Consider the following 18,135-nt stretch of genomic DNA (forward strand, 5'->3'; position numbering starts at 1 on the left):
TGGATCAATTCCTCTATTTTTACCATTTCCTTTCTCATAAATAGATTCCTCATGCACCTCCCTTTGCTTTCCTGTAGCTGTTCCAAGCCATTAACATTGCTAGTTTGAAGAGGCCTTTAGAATAACTATTTTTGTCCCTCTTGTTTGAGCTACTTAAAGAACATCCTTTACTAGCCAAAACTCAGAAGGAGATTAAAAAGAATCATGGGGGAAAACCCTCACCTCTTTTCCACACCATATGGATCAGGTGGTAAAACTGGAAGCAAAATCTAGCCATATGCAGTTGCCATCATTCAACTTCTATACCCTGAGTAGCTTTGGCTTTTGGTTGGGGGGGGGTGTGGGGGGGGTGGTTATTTTGTAAACACCCTTTTTTGTGTGCTTGTTAGAAGATGCTATTCTCTGGTGAAATAGTATATGCCTATTCTGGCCTCTGCACACTAATAGTAGGGTTAGGAGTTGTACTTCGCATGTCAGAGCTTAACCACATCCCTAGCTAAAGCTCTTCAAATTAAAGGCAGTCAGCAGGGCAGGAGGCATGGCATGTTTGAAATGCCAGCAGTGGTATGGGCGACATTCCTCACAGCTATTGTGTGCCCTTCCTAAGCAATCCTAGTCACAGGTTACAGACAAGAATTTTATGTCCATCCGTCCATCCCCCCCCCTGAATTGCACACCTTACACTAATGCTATTATCCTGGCTGCTACCGCAGTAACTTAACCAGCAAAACAGTTCCAGCATTCACCACCACCACTGGAAGCATCCGAGAAGACTCTTAGAAGGCAACTTTTCTCCTCACCCCTACACTTGCCTTAGTCTAGCTTTTCCCTCCCAGGCTCCATTCCAAAAGCAGGGATTTCCCAGTACCGTTTAAGGGCTGCAAAGACCCAGTTCAAGGGGTTAAGCAGACAAGACGGGTAGCCAAGGCACATTTCCAGACAGCCAATACACTTCCCAAACCTAGCATCCAGTGGATGTCCGCCAAAATTATAAGCAGCTATTTTGCTGGAAGGGGCTCAAAACAAGATCAAGACAGGATGCTAACAAGACAAATGTGAGCTGCATGAAGGCACCACGTGTACAGTAAATACTTGACATTCATGACCTAATAAACTAAATACTCATTCCTTATGTAAAGGTCTCTAAAGTCACCTGCAATTAAGAATTGTCTTAAAGGTAACTTAGAGTTGGGGGCAAATAAGTAAAAAGCTATGCTCAGACGCTCTGCTTATCATTCAAGAGACTTTCCACAGCAAAGACAGCATGGAGATAACTGCTGTGACTGCGCTCTTCCTTCCAAAGGGTTCTCATGTCTGGATGAACATGTCAGAAGCATGCGTATCTGTTTCACATGCTTCCCTGTTCTGCAACCAGGAGACACCCAGCATCTCAGCTCACTGCAGCGAGGGGCAGCTGAACACAGGGCTGCCTGTTTCAGACATCCACAGCACCGCCTGGGTGTGGCACATCAAGTTCTTGGCCAGCTCACAGCGCTCACTGAATATCTGAACAATAGCCAGACTTCTAGGAGCTAGAACACAGCCTTACTGTGGGATCTGACTGCCCAGACTATGAGCCATCCCTCCAAATTTAACTGCAGGCACAGTCAAGAGTGAGGTAAAGCTGTTTCATCATCCTGTGATTCTCGGGTTTATCATTTCCAGTGTACTAGACCAATCCTGCAACTTCCTTCAGAACAGGGTCTCATTTAGGCTGGCTGCCTTTTCCTATCTATTTAGGTCACGGTTCCCCAAAATGCAGGATTTCCCCGAAATGGCTCCTTTCGGCACTTCTTTTCTTCTTTTTAATATTCAGTTTCCCCACCCACATTTGCTTTCCTCACCACCAACCTATTTTAGGTTCTAAATAGTTCTCTTGGGACTGCACAAGGCTTATAAAAGACCAGCTTGTGATTGCTGAAGTACCTGTTGTTATTTTAAGCTCCATCTAGTTCAAACACTTGAGCTTTCCTAATAGAGAGTGGCTGCACCACCAGGATACACGGGATCCAGCATCCCACAAGGCTCCCAGTGGGCACAGGGCTGCTCCGGAGCTGCAGGGAGCAGAGCCAGCACCCACAGGGTGCGGTCCCATCGCCAGGACAACCCATCCCAAACACCCTGCATCCTCCCACTGCCTTTTTTGGCCTTGTATTAGTGCTCCATGACTACACCACAAGCAGGACCAAAGAATGAATCAGGCTGAGAATAAATCAGCTGCCATTTTTCCAACAGAACCATTTCATCAGTCCCATTCACTACATTTACCTGGGGGCATTACTGCTGGCACAGATTACAGGGAGAGGGAAGGGTAAGGTGGCTTTTGGGGTACAACAGGACAGGATGGGCCAAGCTACTGAGCAACCTTTGCTCCCAACCACTCCTGCTTTATCCTTTGCAGTAGCTCTGATACAGAGCCCCTTGGTGAGATTTACCCTTCGTCAGGCCACATGTGCACATGCCATTAACACAATTCTGCGGAACAGAACTGATGCACTATTAAGTTGGACTATTCAGGGCAGTGCAAGACAAACACATTGATGGGAGCAAAACGGTACAGTTGTAGCAAACCCTCAAAGCTCTCAAACATGCAACCAAGCTGACATTGTTTTCTGGCCTACACCAGCTTCACCTGGGAAAGTGTTTTCAGAACACTGCCTGGACATACCCAGAGATACCCTGCACAGATCAACTGTACCAGCAAACACAACAGGTAAGATAGCTGAAAAGTAACTGGGCTTTATATTAAGTGTTAAAATAAAGGGTTTGCTTTTAATCACATGGGGTTTTTTCATCATTATATTTGACCAGTTCTTACTTTCTCCGTATCTCTGCACTCCAGAAGATGAGTTTACAAACTTCCAGGCATCTACATAATATTAAGCTCCATTACTTTCCACGTTACTTTTGTCAAATATTACTGTCCCACTGCACCAAAAGCAAGACCCTGAACAATCCAGCCTAACTTAGGAAGTGATCCAACTTTGAAACTGGCATTGTTCTGAGCATGGCTGGACCAGATAACCTCTGGGGTTCTCTCAGCTTAACTTGTTCAGTGATTCTACCAGACTGCAGAGGCTGCTGCGGAGCTGCCCTGCATTAGCTCAAACATTTATAATGCTCATGGCAGAAACTGACTTCTTGTATCAAGAGGGCAGGAAAAATTTCCTTCCTTGATTCGCAGTTTCAGTATTCAGATCCTTTAAACCTCCTCTACAAACAGAGATATTATGGACTATCTTTATGCAGCCAGACATACAGATAAGCCAAACTGCTAATGGTCTTCCTGAGGCTGGAGGTCAAAACTGAAAAACACAGCTGAGTAGTAAGAAGAGAAATAGACAGATGCTCAGTACCTCCTATGCAAGTCAACATACATACAAATGTAACTTACAAAAGCAAACACTAAAGCTTACTAGAGTAAGGAAACACAGGGAGTCTGCAAGGCAGCCTTCTGTGAAGAGCATTCACAAGTCAACTTGAGAGCTTCGCTCTCATTCAGCCCTGCTGTGTAGGGTTGATCTTTGGTATGTTTTCAGGTTCTTTCCCATATGTTAAGGAACAGCAGCACAGGATTTGCAGGCATTATCTCAACTTTGATCAAAGCCTGGGGTTCCTTCAGCATTCCTGCATGTAGATAACTCACCCCCAGCTGCACATCTCCAGAACATTAGCAAGAAGAGCAGCAAGCTACTCTTGCACAGGCTTGTGAAAATTGATAGGTCCACGTTAACGCATCGAATAACCCATCCTTCTCTAAGGGAATGGCAGATCAATCTGATTTGATTTACAAGACTGTCCGAATCCCCTCAGATACAAATTACTTTCAAATCCTTCTAAACACTGCCAAACCTAAGCTGTCATTAGAATACCATAAAAGCATTTCACTGGGAAGTCCTCTATGCCAGTTCTGAGGCCAAAACATTTGCACATAGTCACCTGCAAAGAGAAGGAACCATTTGAACTGACAGGGCAATGCAGCACACAGCCTCAAGATACCAAGGAAGGAGTCTCAGAACTTGCACCCGTCCACCAAAGTGAGGGAACCAGCTCACTGAGAACCACACTGTTATGTGGTGAATCTTAAATTTCCTATCAATAGACAAATTTGAGGGGTTCTATATAAAAAGAAGAAACACCAACCAGCTACTCTGCAGTATGAACGAAAGACACTTTCAAAGCTTAGAGGAGGTGACCAACCACTTCTCCCATGGCTAAGTTGGTGCTTAGTAGCAGAAAAGACTGCACAGAGGTGAACCAAGTACAGAGCAAGCAACAAAGCCTCTATATTAAATTAGTCAGAACTGAAGCAGCAAAGGAGCAGGACAGCCAGATTCTGATTACTTAGTGTTTGCTCTCACAAATATAGCGTAGTTATTTCCTGTGTATGATGCAGGAGCAAGCACTGTTCAGGACATCTCGTCTTCAGTTGATTGCTCTGATCTTTCAGTGATCTGGAAGCTCACTGGTTTATAGGGTGGGTTTAGTCCCATTTGCTCCATCTTGTGCTATTCAAAGAGACAGTAGTGTGTCCAGTGAAGATGCTGACATGTATCCTCATTCGAAAAAGATCTCTACCCTGTTCTCTTGGGTGTACAAAAGGGTATTCAAATTGAGCACAACACGTCGCACTGCAGCTTGCAGTCAGCCTTCAATTTAAGATGTTAGCAACAAACCACAGAGCAAGATAAAGAAAAAACACAACTTGGGGTTTTTTAACTTTAGCTCACTTCCGCATGCACGGCTGTTACCACAACATCCTAGGTATACATTGTGCCCATCAGTGCAGAAGACATTGGTATCTATAGATTTCACACAGCCTAAAACACTTGCAGCAGCAAGTTATTAAAAGAACAGCAAGAAAATTCTGAGTCTTCAGCTTCCAGCTGAGCTTTTCCAGCTTCCCAGTTTATTGCTGGCCAGAATAGCATCAGTATCAGGTGCAGTTTAGTGTTTTAAGCAAGAAAAAACTATTTCATCATCTTTCACTTTTGGCTTTTTTGAACACCGTGTTCAGGTAACAGAGGGTCCTTGTTTGGTTTTTCGGAGCAAAGGACTAATGCTACAGCAGTAAGAAATCACATCATCTCAGTATTCTGGGAAAGAATAAGTTAGAGCTTCGCTCACATAAAGGCAGCAGAACAGAGCTGCAGGCTGGAGGATAAGACACATAGCTTATTCAAGTACTGCCTTGGTTTAGCGATAGTGTTTTAAGGTGCTGGATAAGAATGTTTTCAGATCTCACCACCTTTCCAACCATGGGCTTGGATCTTTCATATATTATAAGTAATAGTGGCCTTTTTGACCCCATTATTCAAACCATAGTAACCTTACAGTTTCTGAAGGAGCTCACAAAATGAGCAGTCATATATAACAGTTCCTTCACAGAACAGCTTCTGGTTCTGTAGATTGTGGATATTGCCTAGAACATAATCATTTTATTACTTTCTGCTTCCTGTATTCCACTAATGCAGGCAAATTCACACGTTGATTGCTCCTTGGTGAAAAACACAGATACTGCAACAGAAATTCAGTCGCTTACACAGCCTGTTTTCAGAAACACAAGAAAGGTTTCTCGCTTAAGGTAAGCTCAGACCCTGATTTTTCACTGAGGATAACTGCAGCCACAAAGCACTGAATTCAACTGGATTCAATACATCTCAGCTAAAGTTCTGATTATCTACCAAATAAAACAAATGAATCAAATTAGTCAACTTCTTCGAAGGTGATTTTAAGCTTCTTTAATACATAGATACATATAGGGGCAAATGAAATAAACAGATCTTGGAAAAATAGTTATCAGCGCTTAAGCTTTTGGTCTTGTCTCACAAAGCACTGAGTTATCTTAACACTTGGTATATAACATGCAGTAGTTACAAATAGTATACTAGAAAAGCAACACCTTTCTAATGCAGGCTGTGCAGTGCCTCCATTAACGAATGCTGTCAAAACTTAATGGAACATATGAATGCGAACAGTGACATAATTTAGTATCATTACTAAAGAACAATATAAAAAAAGCACCTGCACAAAAGGCACACATACACCACACCAAACTGCCCAGATTTTGCACATTGTTATTGCTTAGACTCCAAGTATTCTATTGTCTCCACTATAAGCTGCAGTACAAGCAAGTTTCTTTCAACCCCTCCAGCTTTCCAGGCAATGTTGGTTCCTCAGGATACAGTTACTAGAAGACCTGTTTTAGTAGTCAGGTATTAACTAGATTAACCAAGTAATTGGGCTCAACTGAAAGGTGCTTAAAGGACAATACAATCATCAGGCACAGCCAGCATGGGTTCACAAAGGGAACATCTTATCTAATTTGGTATTCTTCTACAACAAGGTCACCCACCTAATGGATGAAGGGAATGCAGTGGATGTAGTTTTCCTGGATTTTAATGAGGCTTTTGATAGTGTCCCTCACAGCATCCTTCTGGACCAGTTGTCCAACTGTGAGACGAGCAGGGTCACAGTGCACTGGGTGAAGAACTGGCTGGACAGCAGGGCCCAAAGGGTTGCAGTAAATGAGGCTACATCTGGCTGACAACTGGTCCCCTGCGGGGGTTCCCTCAGGGCTCAATCCTAGCGCCAGTTCTGTTCAGTATTTTTATCAGTGATCTGGATGCACAAGTGGAATGCCCCATCATCAAGTTTGCTGCTTATACCAAACTGGGACATGCCATTGACTCTCTTGAGGAGCATAAGGCCTTGCAGAGGGATCTAGATAGGTTGGACCATTGGGCAATCATTAACAGTATGAAATTTAGAAGAACAAACGCAGGATTCCGCACCTGGGACAGAGTAACACTTCAGACTTGAACACGAGTTGGGAGAGTGGCTGGAGAGCAACAAGATAATTCATAGAATATTCAAGATATTCACAGAATACCAGGTTGGAAGGGATCTCAAGGGTCACTTGGTCCAGCCTTTCTTGGCATAAAACACAGTCTAGACAAGACAGCTCAGCCCCCTGTCCAACACTGGGGAATCCGTCACTTCCCTGGGAAGATTATTCCAATTTCACAATGATCATTCTCATTGTGAGAAGTTTTCCTCTTGCGTCCAGACAGAATATCCCCAGGAGTACCCACTACCCCATGTCACACCATTGGTCAGCTTCTGAACACAGGGAGGAAGCATTTCTAAAGTCTATGCAAACTTGTATGCGGTATGCCTCTTGCTAACTTGCATATGAACAAGTCAACCATTCGTTAAAGTGCCTGGTTAATGGATCAGTAAGGAAAGCCTTACTTTTAATACATATGTAAAATCCCTCCTTCTCTCTAATTTCTAGCTGGAACTCCAAGGTTGACAGCGAGTTGTTACACTAATAGGACTAATAGGATTGTTTATATATAAGAGGATGTATTAGACCACAAGTATTGTGTGAGTTTTGCATCATCACTTTCTGACTGGGCAACTTGATATTGCTCAAATTTGTCAGGAGTAGAACTGCCTTACTTCTTACAGAGTACTTTTAGAACTACTTGCTGCCGTTCTGAAGTCCTATGGATTACAACCATTTTAGGAAGGTATCAAGTTTTGGATTTTTAATAGAGGAAAAAAATGCAACCAGAACCGTCTTGTCCATCCAGCAGCTGGCCTGAAAAAGCATTTAATATATTGAGGAAATAATTACTCCTTTTTTAATTCACTATTCCAGAGAAGCATGTTCAGAGGGTGAAAAAGTTATACCTTATTATTCTTAGAGACATCACGAACAAAAAGCCACACCTCCAGGGGGTGAGGGAAGTTGGGAGCCCTGACACTTCACCCTAATAATTCATCTGGCAGCTCATCTTTTGCACTGTAACCAAGCACAGAATTAATACCAGAGAGTCAAGTTCAGTACAGTTTAAATGGTATGGCAAGGAAAGACTTAGCCCAGAATTCCATGCTTTATTAGCCTGTGTTACTTAAAACCAAATACATTTATTAAATGGTGTGACTAAGTGATTGATCAGACTACGATGGCAGATTTTTCCTATATTTAGTCACTTCCCCACCATAACTAGGTCTCTCAGTCCAGAGAATAAAAGGTTGTGAGTCATAAGGGCTTTCTATGGAGAAAAGGATAAATCAGTGATATACAGACAGACAGGAATGGTCATGGCTGCAGAAGCCATCATTTTTGTTTCAAAAATACCTGCAGATTATAGGAAGGCACACAACCATAGAATAGCGATTCTCTAATATGCTGCATACAAGATTCTTTGACATCAATATAACCCCTACCTCCCAAAACAAAGGAAAAAAATACCCAGGTTTTACAGCATTCACACTCCACTACAGGAAAGTCTGTTCTCCTGAGCAGCCTTCCTCTATGAAACAAACAAGTTGACCAGTAGAGCTAGAAACTTGCAAGAGAGCCAAGATCAGTCTGGACCACCCATACCACGCCGTTCTTATTCACTGCTTCAGTTATCCTCTTCCTGATCTTTTCCGAGATTTATTTTTTCCTCTGCCCAAAACCACTGCTGGCAGAGAGGAGCCCATCTCTTCCCTCTCTGCCAGTCCTCTCATTCTTGCCTAATTGCATGTTTCTCTACAGAGGGGATCAGATTCAGAGCTTTCTCATTCATTCTTCTTTTAGGAGCACCCCCGTGCCTTTCTCTGTTAACCATTTGTCAGCCAGCAATGACCAAAGGGAGAGACACCCAGCATGACACCCAGCATGGCCAAATTTCTTAGCCTGAGAATGGGATGAGAACTAAACACCATTCCTTCATCCAAAGTTTGTATCTTTGAATAGGTTCCTCAAGACAACTACAGCTTCAGAGATGTTGGAACAACTAGGAAAGCATTTTGCAAGGGTCATACCATTAAAAACCTCTTGAAGAGTGATCTCTCCCCATTTAGTAAGAGTTCAAAAGGCCAGGAATTTCCAACTGCCCCAACACTCCACTGGAGGATCACACATTAGTATGAGTGATGATATCCTTTCATAGCTGCACAGGAAGGAGGCAGCAGCAGATCACCTACCCATGTACTCCCAGTTGCTGCAGCTATAATTCCCTCTTGTCAATAAAAGGCCCAAACCTCTCCAATTTTGGGTTTTAGGCCTCCAAACCGTTGCATTGTTTATAGTGACCAAGCCTGCCAGCAACCCTCTCTTCCTACATCCCTGACACGTTTTTACTGCACAATCTTTTAAACATTCCAGTAAGAGCCAGCATTAGCCACTGGAGTCAGAAGGGTGGGATTTATGCCCACAAATTCCAAAATACTGGAATGCTCCACGTTGTAACACTTTTGTGGCTGTCTCTTAAGAGGTTTGCCTGGAAGAGTGGCCTTCCATGAATCTAGAGACTTCAGCCTGCTTTAGAAGTTTCAGATTAGATAAAAACAAACTCCTCTGATGCAGTGCTCTTGGCTGCACTATGCAAATTCCTGCTGTTCCCAAACACCCCTAGGGAAAAGCAAGCAATTAACTGGATGCTTACTAGTGCTCTTAATTTACATCAGTTAATTGCCCTGGATTATTCCCGGGCAAGGAGGGATTTCCTCTTTTCCAATAGTGTGCCTGCAACAGCAAAGACGCTCCTCTCAGGGCGAACTGATTTCTAGGATAAGCCTTTCGCAGACAGACAGACAAACAAGACCCCGGGAGGGAGACCTGGGATGGGACCCGAGGAGTCAGTGTTGAGATTTTGGAGCTCTTTTATTCCCAGCAGACCCCATTGTAGTGCTCAGAGCAGCGATTAAGCACAGATAACAGCTTTATTGTGCAAATTCAGGGAGGCCCCTCTCGTGCTCAGAAGGGAAAAGGAAAGGAAAAAAAAAAAAAAAAGGGAAAAAAAAAAAAAGAAAGAAAGAAGTCAGCCAAATAAGGTTGTTTGAGCTGCCCCAAGCCAGGAAAGGGGCCAGGAGATGACGCAGCCACAGCAGAGGAAGCTTTTAGTCAGTCTCCTCCCTAACCTGGAGTGGGGCCAGAGCCACCTCTTCCAGGGGAGCTTCTCTGGAAGCAGTGGCCATTGATCCACAGGGACAGGCGGAGCCCAGCAGCTGGGGAAGGGGCCCGTTCCCCTACAAGCTCAGCTTCGCAAGAGGCAAAGGCTGAAACTCTTTAAACCGCTCGGGTTCAGTTCATCAGCCGTCTGTCATGCAGCCACCTAGGGACTTGAGCGCGCTCTGCGCAGGAGGATTTCACTTCAGAGCAGATATTATACATAAAACAACTGAACCAAGTTTCCTCTAGAGGCAGTGATGCCATTTCCTGTCAAAAAAGGAGTCCATATTAAGACACTGTATGAGCAATCCTCATGAGAAAAGCAAGAATTGTAATTAACCTGCAGGGGTGATTAATCAGACAAGGGAGAGTTACCCCAAGGAAAGCACTGCAACCCCTTGGGGACCCAGAAAAGGTACTGCCAGTATGTGTTAAGGGGACAGGATACTTGTAAGGATTGAGTGAGGACCAATCCCTGGTATCAGGCACTTTTTCCCCAGAGGATTCGTGTAGCAGAAGCAGCTCTAAAGCTTTCTTTGGGCTCCTTTTATTGTCTGCACCTCAGCAACCTCCTTCTTGCTCATCTGCCTTAAGCAGCAAATAGCAGCCAAAACCAAAAGGATTCAACTAACACATTTCATCTTCTAGAACCTCTGATATGATGAGCATTCTAAGCTTAACGCTGTCACAGTAATGTTTCAAAAACAGGATTATGACTGCCAGTTCAAATCAGGCACTCACAGTAGTTCTTGATCACCAGTCTGAAGCCACCGTAAGTGATGTTTTCTGCACAACATTGATACTAGGTGAAAAGCTTGCATTAAGAAGGGGAAGCAAGATTACACCAGCATGTAAAAACAAAGCAAACACTACTTTATCAATGGTATTCTTTAAACTCCCCATTTAAACACAGAAGGCCCAGAAGTACCAAACCAAGCTTTTGCTCATTATCAGGCTTAACTGCTTCATCTACTGACGAATACAATACAAGCTGGGGTGTAAAGGTCTTTCCTGGTTTGTAAAGTCCCATAGCAGGTATAAAGCAACAGATAAGTCATTGAATACCAGTCCACTAATTTACCTGGTTCTACTGTATACTCCGCACTTTCTAGCTACTGTTGCTCCTGAAGTACAAAGACATTGGAAATTCACCAACAGGAGCAACACTGTATAGGGAGCTATGGAATACAGGGCTATGCAACACCTCTATGTATCCGGAAGTATTAGAAGATACACTGGACCAAGTTTACCTAAAGAAGCTAGCACCCATGTCCCTCAAAGCCTGTCCAACTTTGATCAGTGCTGCAAAGCTTCCCAAGTTATAATAAGCAAAGGAGGAAGAGGAAAAGATGTGACACCAAAGGGTTTGTCCTTGGAAAAGAGAAGGCATCTCAAATGCTTCCAAGGGTTCCTTCACAGAGCAACAGGATCCCAACCCAGGAGACAAAAAGTCTCCGAGTCATGGCTTCCATCTGTCCACCTTTTGCCTTCTGTTTAAGACATCTAGTGAGTTACACACACAAAAGTAAACCAATCAATCACCCAAACAAACAAGTGTAGTGCTCTGCTTTGTTACTTTGTTGCAGCAAATGGTAGCAAGTAGCTACACATCCGGAAACTAATTACCCAGAGGATTCTCCTGATACCTACCCCAGTCTCTCAGTTACCTTCCTTCTAACCAGATTCATGCAGCTCCAAAGAACAAAGGGGGTATGCTTCTAGGACCTTTGGAATCTAATACAACCACCAATTTAAGGTAGAGACAGGGTCCCTGAAGGCCGTTATGGCTATTGCTGCACTGAGCATTAGAAAATATGAAAGGAAAAGGCAACAGCAGGGAAGAGTTAAAAAGATCTTAAATAGCATCATTGAGCTGAGACCTATGAATCCCACTACTCTCTTGTGCTGAAGACTTCATGCTTGTTCAAGTGGATTTTCTATGCAGAAACACTTTGACCTAGAAACCTGGAGACTTATGAACATCAAGAGAAACACCTTATTCTGCTAATACAGTAAGAGGAGTCCAAACTTTATTATACCTTAGTCTGATTAAACCCATTTCTCTACAAGTAAAGGCTATGTCACCTAAACCAGAACAGCTCAAGTCCTAGTGACAAGATAGTTGAATGCACACATTACACATGACAGACGCTCACAATTCATGTTCAGTGGCCTATCCATTCATGTAGTCACAATATAAGTTCATTCATAGGCAAAATAGTTAATGAAACCTGATACAGCATTGCTTTCTCTAATAGCTAAAAACACAGTAAAGTAGCAGCCCATTAAATGGGTATGGCTGGTACAAAAAAGGCCACTTTCCCTCCCACTCCTCCAACTAAGACGGTTTTTGTAATACTAAAGGTCAAGTGATTAACTACGGGGTTGGACTAACCCTCAACGTGACACCTCATTCACTTCTATCGGATTCAGAAGCTGACTTCCAGCTCTGTCAGCCTGGAATGACTCAGTGAGAGACTAGATCACTAGTCAGTAAGCATGAGATCAGAGCCTACTCGTGGCCAATAACGAGACTTCTCAACTAGGGAAGAGACTTCAGAGCTCAACAATGGCTTCCAAGAGGCATTTTATCACTTAACTACTTCCATCCCTCTACAGTACAAAGTGTGGGGGGAATTGCTTGCCCCTTTTGGTGTGCTCTTGAACTGTTCAACTCTTGCAAACTTTTCAGAACAAAAAAAATCATAAATTGGGAGTTAGTTGCTTATCTATAAGATCACTCTAGATAAACCAGAAAAGCTTTCCTGTTAAGAGCATGGCAGGATCAGTTGGCTGATCCATGATGGACTTTTTACATAGCCTACAAGGCCTCCAACGACGAAACCCTCCAGTTGCGCAGACATCACGCTTCACAATAGCGAATCATGTGCCGCTAGTTCAAAGGTTACTACAGTTAATCTTGGATTCCTATTAATAGTGCACCAAAAGCACAGTGCCACTTGTAGCAAATCTCACGTAAGAAAATGGCAATCTCTAGCTAGATGTGTTAACATTTAGCCTAGCTTAACAAGGAGTGGGTCCTCAGAACTCAACAGGTTTTGCTGCTCAAACCACACAGCAGCATGTTCTGTAAGCTTGGTGAGATGAACGATAAGAGCTACCAAACACTTTAGACACAAATGTTTTTCCTGCCCAGCCAGAACTGTTCCCTGGAACATTTCCTCCATCCGTCTTCTTCACAATGGATTTATTTTTGTGATGAAGCTCACATATAGCTACATCTAACTGCCCAAGTCTCACCCACGTATGACCTTCATTGGAGAAAGTCACTTGCATTTTACTATTTTGTTAATTGAGTAGCTATTAGCAAATCTTATGCTAGCACACCAGCAGTCATGTTTCTTTCACATGAAGAACTGATTACACAGTTATGCCAGCACATCCTGTTCCTGCAAACCACAGCTCAAGAAATAATGTTTAAAATACTGTTTCAGTTGAGTCTGCAGCTAGGGCAGAAGGGGCAGGAAACCGAGGGCTGATAGAGCAGGAGGCCTGCAGCTCTGCACCTCAACAGGCACAAACATCTGAACTGCCTTCTGCGGCGTGCAAGACGCGGTGTCACAGCGAAGCACTCTCATTTCTGTATCTGCTGAAGCTCCGAAAGCAGAACTGCTCTGTCAGAACCAGAAAGCAGCAGACTGAGAGCGTGAATCCAGCCCTGGGTGTGTCTGCAGGCACAGAGGCTGCAATGAGCACCTTGCAGCCAGCGCAGTGTGGTAACACTTGGATTCAGCCTGTTAGAGGGAATCCTGCCTCCTAAGTGCCCCCGCAACATGTTCAGGATTTCTTGGCTGAGGCACACCCGAAGTCACTCATCCCAACTGTAAACGCTCTGGTTAAAAGGTCTCAACTACATTTTCCACTGAAGTCCCCTAACCCGAGCTACTTCTGCTAATCTTGCTGAACTTGATGCCTGTAAGGTTTCTGAGGGTGGCTTTTTTAGGGAGTAGATCTTCACTAATCATTGCTGATGTCTCAAGGCCTTTCTGAAGCTTCAGAAAACACTGTCTCAACCTTTAAGCAGCTCGAGTTTGATATCCTTTAAGATGCTGATGTTTAAAAACCAAAGAAGCCAGCTATTGTCTCAGGAAGCCGGCATTTAAGACAGCAGGAAAAGCAGAAATCAGTCAAACAGGCATCCAGGACCTATTTTAAAGTAATAAAATTAAACTGTGTTGAAAAAAACCAGTAGGGGTGGATTCCATTTCCACTTCCACTTGCACAGGGATGGGGTTTTGTTTAGGGCTTTTTTTCCTCTCCTTTACGTAAACCATAGACTCTTCGCTTAAACATTTGATGTTCCTAGGCTGTTTCAGATCACTCCCAGTGAGGAAACATCCAGAGCGTTCCAGCCTGCTCCTTCCTGTTTTATCAATGAAGGGCCAGGACCAATTCTTTTACTCCAACCGGGAGAAATTAAATGGAAAAAACCCATGCTCCTCATTAGTCACCAGACTCCTGCTGCGAGAAGAGTCAAGTACAGACTTGACCAGGCTTTCTGAAGTACTAAGATCTCTCCAGCCAAGAAATACCTCGAGTCAAGCCGGGACAAGGCTCCCTAGCAACTCAAGCTGACTAATTACAAGTTGTGAAAACCCCAGCTTCTCTGCGCGGAGCACAGGAGAGGCGGCCATAGCGTTAATTATCGCCCCAGCAGCCTCTCGTGAGCTTCACCCCGCTCGCCTGCCCAGGCCCGGCGCGCCCGACTCCCGGGGCGCACACGGCCGGTGCCGCTCCGCGCCCCGCAGCGCCGTTACCCAGCGGCCCAGGCGGGGCCCCGGCGCGGCCACCGCCCCGGGACAAGCAGCACAAGATGGAGGGGCGGGCGGCTCCGCGCCCTGCTGCCCGCGCTCCCCGCCTTCCCCAGCCCCTCTCTCCGTCCCAGGCCCCGCCACTGCTCCCGGCCGCCGACAGCCCCCGCGGCCGGGACGGCTCCGTCCCCTCCGGCCGCGAGGCCCGGGCTCCGCCACACCCGCCCAGCCCCGCTCGGCGGCAGCAGGCAGGGCCCCCCCGCACCGCGGCTCTTCGCCGGCGGCACCCACCGTTTTGGGCATCTTCCCGGCGGACTGGGCACGGCGGCTCGCTCCTCCTGCGCCGGTGGGGCTCTCCGCGGGATCCGCGCTACTTCTAACGGGACTCAGCGCCGCGCCCGTCCGCCCCGGCGCAAGCCCCGCCCGGCGCCGCCTCCTTTGGCCCTGCACCCGCACGCCTTCGGTCGGGGGTAGCGCTGCCGCGTGCCCGCCCTGGGCTCCTCGGCCATGCGGCGCAGGGAGGCCGGGCTGCGCCGGGCGTCGCCGCCGGGGTTCCGGGAGGCTTCGAAGCGCTGGTGGGTGCCGCCGGCGGAGCGGTGCGCTGAGACGGGGCTGCGAAAGGAGCAAGCGCCGTCGGGCAGAGGCCGAGGGGCGCAGCGCCCCACAGCCGGGTGCCCTGAACGCTGAAGTCCGTTTGCTTGTCAGGCGGCCCTGGCGGTTCGTGCTAAAAGCGTTAGTTATTTAAGAAAGAGGCTATTTTATGGGCGATTGGAGCGGCCAAAGTAGGACCGTAGTGGTGAGGTGATGGATCCTGTCTCGCATTCAGCCCCAGTCATACGTGCGTGGGTGCACTTCAGTCAATAGTGTCCTTCCTCAGTGCTCTCGCCCATAAGGTTCGCATGAGTGCCTTTACCTGAAAAGCACAAATCCAGCTCCAGATGCTTCAAAAGCACACGGGGCTGTGTCTCCCCGAAGCCGGGCAGACAAACCACCTCTAGTCTTCGAGCCTTCTCGGCGGCCGCCACCATAATCACACAGTATAAAGGAGCAGCCAAATTCATGGATGAAAACAGTTTGAGGACCAGCTGCAGGCTGTTCACCAAAGCTTCCTGTGCCACCGGTGTTTCGGAACCACTGATGGAGAGAATCGAGATCCAGTGTTTTTATGGGGATTTAAAGCACCCATCTCATTTCATTTCGTAAGGCAAGTAGAAACCTATCGTCCTATTTTTCTTCAATAGGTGTCTTCTTGTCAAACCTGCTAAAGCTTTTTCAATCTTTAGGCCATCTTAGTTGATGGAAAGCCCAAGCAGACTACTTTTTTCGCCCAGCATGTTGGATAAATGAAAAGTGTGTTAATATGAGAACACATAAATTCAGATATAAAATAGGCAGAGAGCAAGCCAAGCTCTACTAAGCAGCTCCGCACAGACTCCTGCCGAGTGAGCCGTTTTCTTTCATTTGATTCCACCATTCTGCTGGCATTAATGTTAAACTGAAGTCTGTTGGGAATTGACATCAGATTCGTAATGACACTTTGTACGTCTTTAAAAGCTGCCGTTCGTTCTGAAGATCTCAAAGTGCCTGGTAAATACCCATAATCAAATACTCAGGGTCTGCAGAAAGGAAGTTTTTCTTCTTTATTCCCCAAGGAATAATATTGTTGTAAATGCGTATGTAATACAACATAAATAATTCTAAAACTAGAGGCTTATAAAATGTGTTGATTTGCTTTTCAATGCGATGTTTCCTCACTAGGCAGCACTATGTGAGAAAGAGAAAATCCAGATTAGTTCTCACCCTATAAAAAAGAAAAATGACGTTTGTAAGAGACGAGGCCTTGCCTCACCCCAGAGTAAACTAGAAGTAATACTACAGAGAGTAATAGAACTGTTCCTGTGCCCACCTGGCAGGAGATGGAAATGGGGCCCATAAGCTTTGTTTGCTCCACCCGAATATGCAAGTTTCACCTGAACTAGGATCTCTGTGCTGTGTCTACATAGAAATCAAAGTCAGTGTGATTGGACTGATGTAAATTTCTACACAAAATTCACAGGCTCCCTAAGAGCCTGTTTACAAAGTTTTCTTCCTTTCCTGACTTGTTTTTGCATGGAGACTTCCTCAGACTAGGTCAAACAAGACTGCTCCATGAAAGGGTTCCACTTGTTTCCTGCAAAAATTGCTATTGTCAAAGAGATCCAGAATAATAAAGGCACTTGCTCACAATTTTCGGAATGTTGGGTGTGAGCTTTGTCACTGAATTCAAGTGGCGCCCTGGGGATTTCTTCCTTACCATGCAAACAGTATCATATATAATGGGGAGATCCCAATCCTGCTTCTGTTGAGACTTCTATTCCAACTTTCCTCCTGTTGCGTGGCTCAGGTAAGTGTTTGGAGGATTTAATCATTCCTCTTCATGAAGATGATAAAGCCTCAGCAGACAAAAGTCTGTCTCTTTCCTTGCCAGCTTTGAGGAGCCATAGTTTAGCATCCAGGGACCTAACGTTCTCTTCACAGTGCTACCGACAGGAGCAGTGATTCAAACAAAGCTCATGTCAGTGAAACAGTCAGATCCTAAGCAATTCCCACTCACAGTGTGCCAGGCATTGGCCGCATGCACAGAAAGTGATAAACCGTATGTCAAGCGGTCTCCAAACAGTCTGCAGGGACAAGACAAAGCAAAGCGAATTCTACAGCACAACAGACACTTTCTCACCACAGCCACTCCTCTCATCCTTCTGTATTACTCGTAGGAACAGCTAAATAAAGTACCATTCATGCCACTTTGAAAGACAAGGGTTCCCTGTGACAGGCATGTAAATCTCTATGCTTTACTTCATCCCATGCTTCTTCCTTTCCTCTTTCACTTCCCTGTGGAGGCGGAGGACAAGACATCCCAAACATCTGAACTGTGTGGTGCTCCAGCTCCAGCGTCATGAGGAATTCCTGCTGCGGAGGTGCTGCACCAGGATCTCGCCTCCCCCGCAGACCTCTCCTGTGCCAGCTGCTGAGGAGGGATGGTGGTATCAGGCTTGCTGAGCCCTCCGCTGCCTGGCCATGTGTGAGAGCAGCCACATCAGTGGATTCCTTGAGAGCCACAGGCAGGGGTTATCTCTCCTCCCCGACTGCAGGGTGAGATTCCAAGGGGTAAAAGTGTCCGCTGACTAAAGATCCTCCCTGTAGGAGGCTGTAGAGATGAGTAACATTACCCAGGGCCTCAAAAATGCATTATTTCCAGACTGCTCAGAGCCTAAATAATGTACTTCAGAATGAGATTAGACCAGGATGACATTAAGCATTCTCCTGGGAGGAGGTCTGGTGTTTCACTGGGGATTTATTGTCTTGGTTTCATTTACATCAAACCTTTTCCAGTACCTTCTTTTAAACAGAAGAAGAGCGTACATTATTTGG

At 45.5% G+C, this 18,135-nt stretch overlaps 1 protein-coding gene across 1 annotated transcript in view; it reads right to left on the bottom strand.

Moving 5' to 3' along the window:
- Positions 1-15,166, bottom strand: part of MSN (moesin) — a 39,470-nt gene extending 24,304 nt beyond the window's left edge. Inside the window, exon 1 of the mRNA XM_065689284.1 lies at positions 15,016-15,166. Within this exon, the coding sequence (XP_065545356.1) occupies positions 15,016-15,027 (12 nt within the window). The 5' untranslated portion in view covers positions 15,028-15,166. The remainder of the gene's footprint in view (positions 1-15,015) is intronic.
- Between the last annotated feature and the right edge of the window lie 2,969 nt (positions 15,167-18,135).

This window comes from Lathamus discolor, chromosome 9 (genome assembly GCF_037157495.1).
Source record: "Lathamus discolor isolate bLatDis1 chromosome 9, bLatDis1.hap1, whole genome shotgun sequence".
Lineage (NCBI taxonomy): Eukaryota > Metazoa > Chordata > Aves > Psittaciformes > Psittacidae > Lathamus > Lathamus discolor.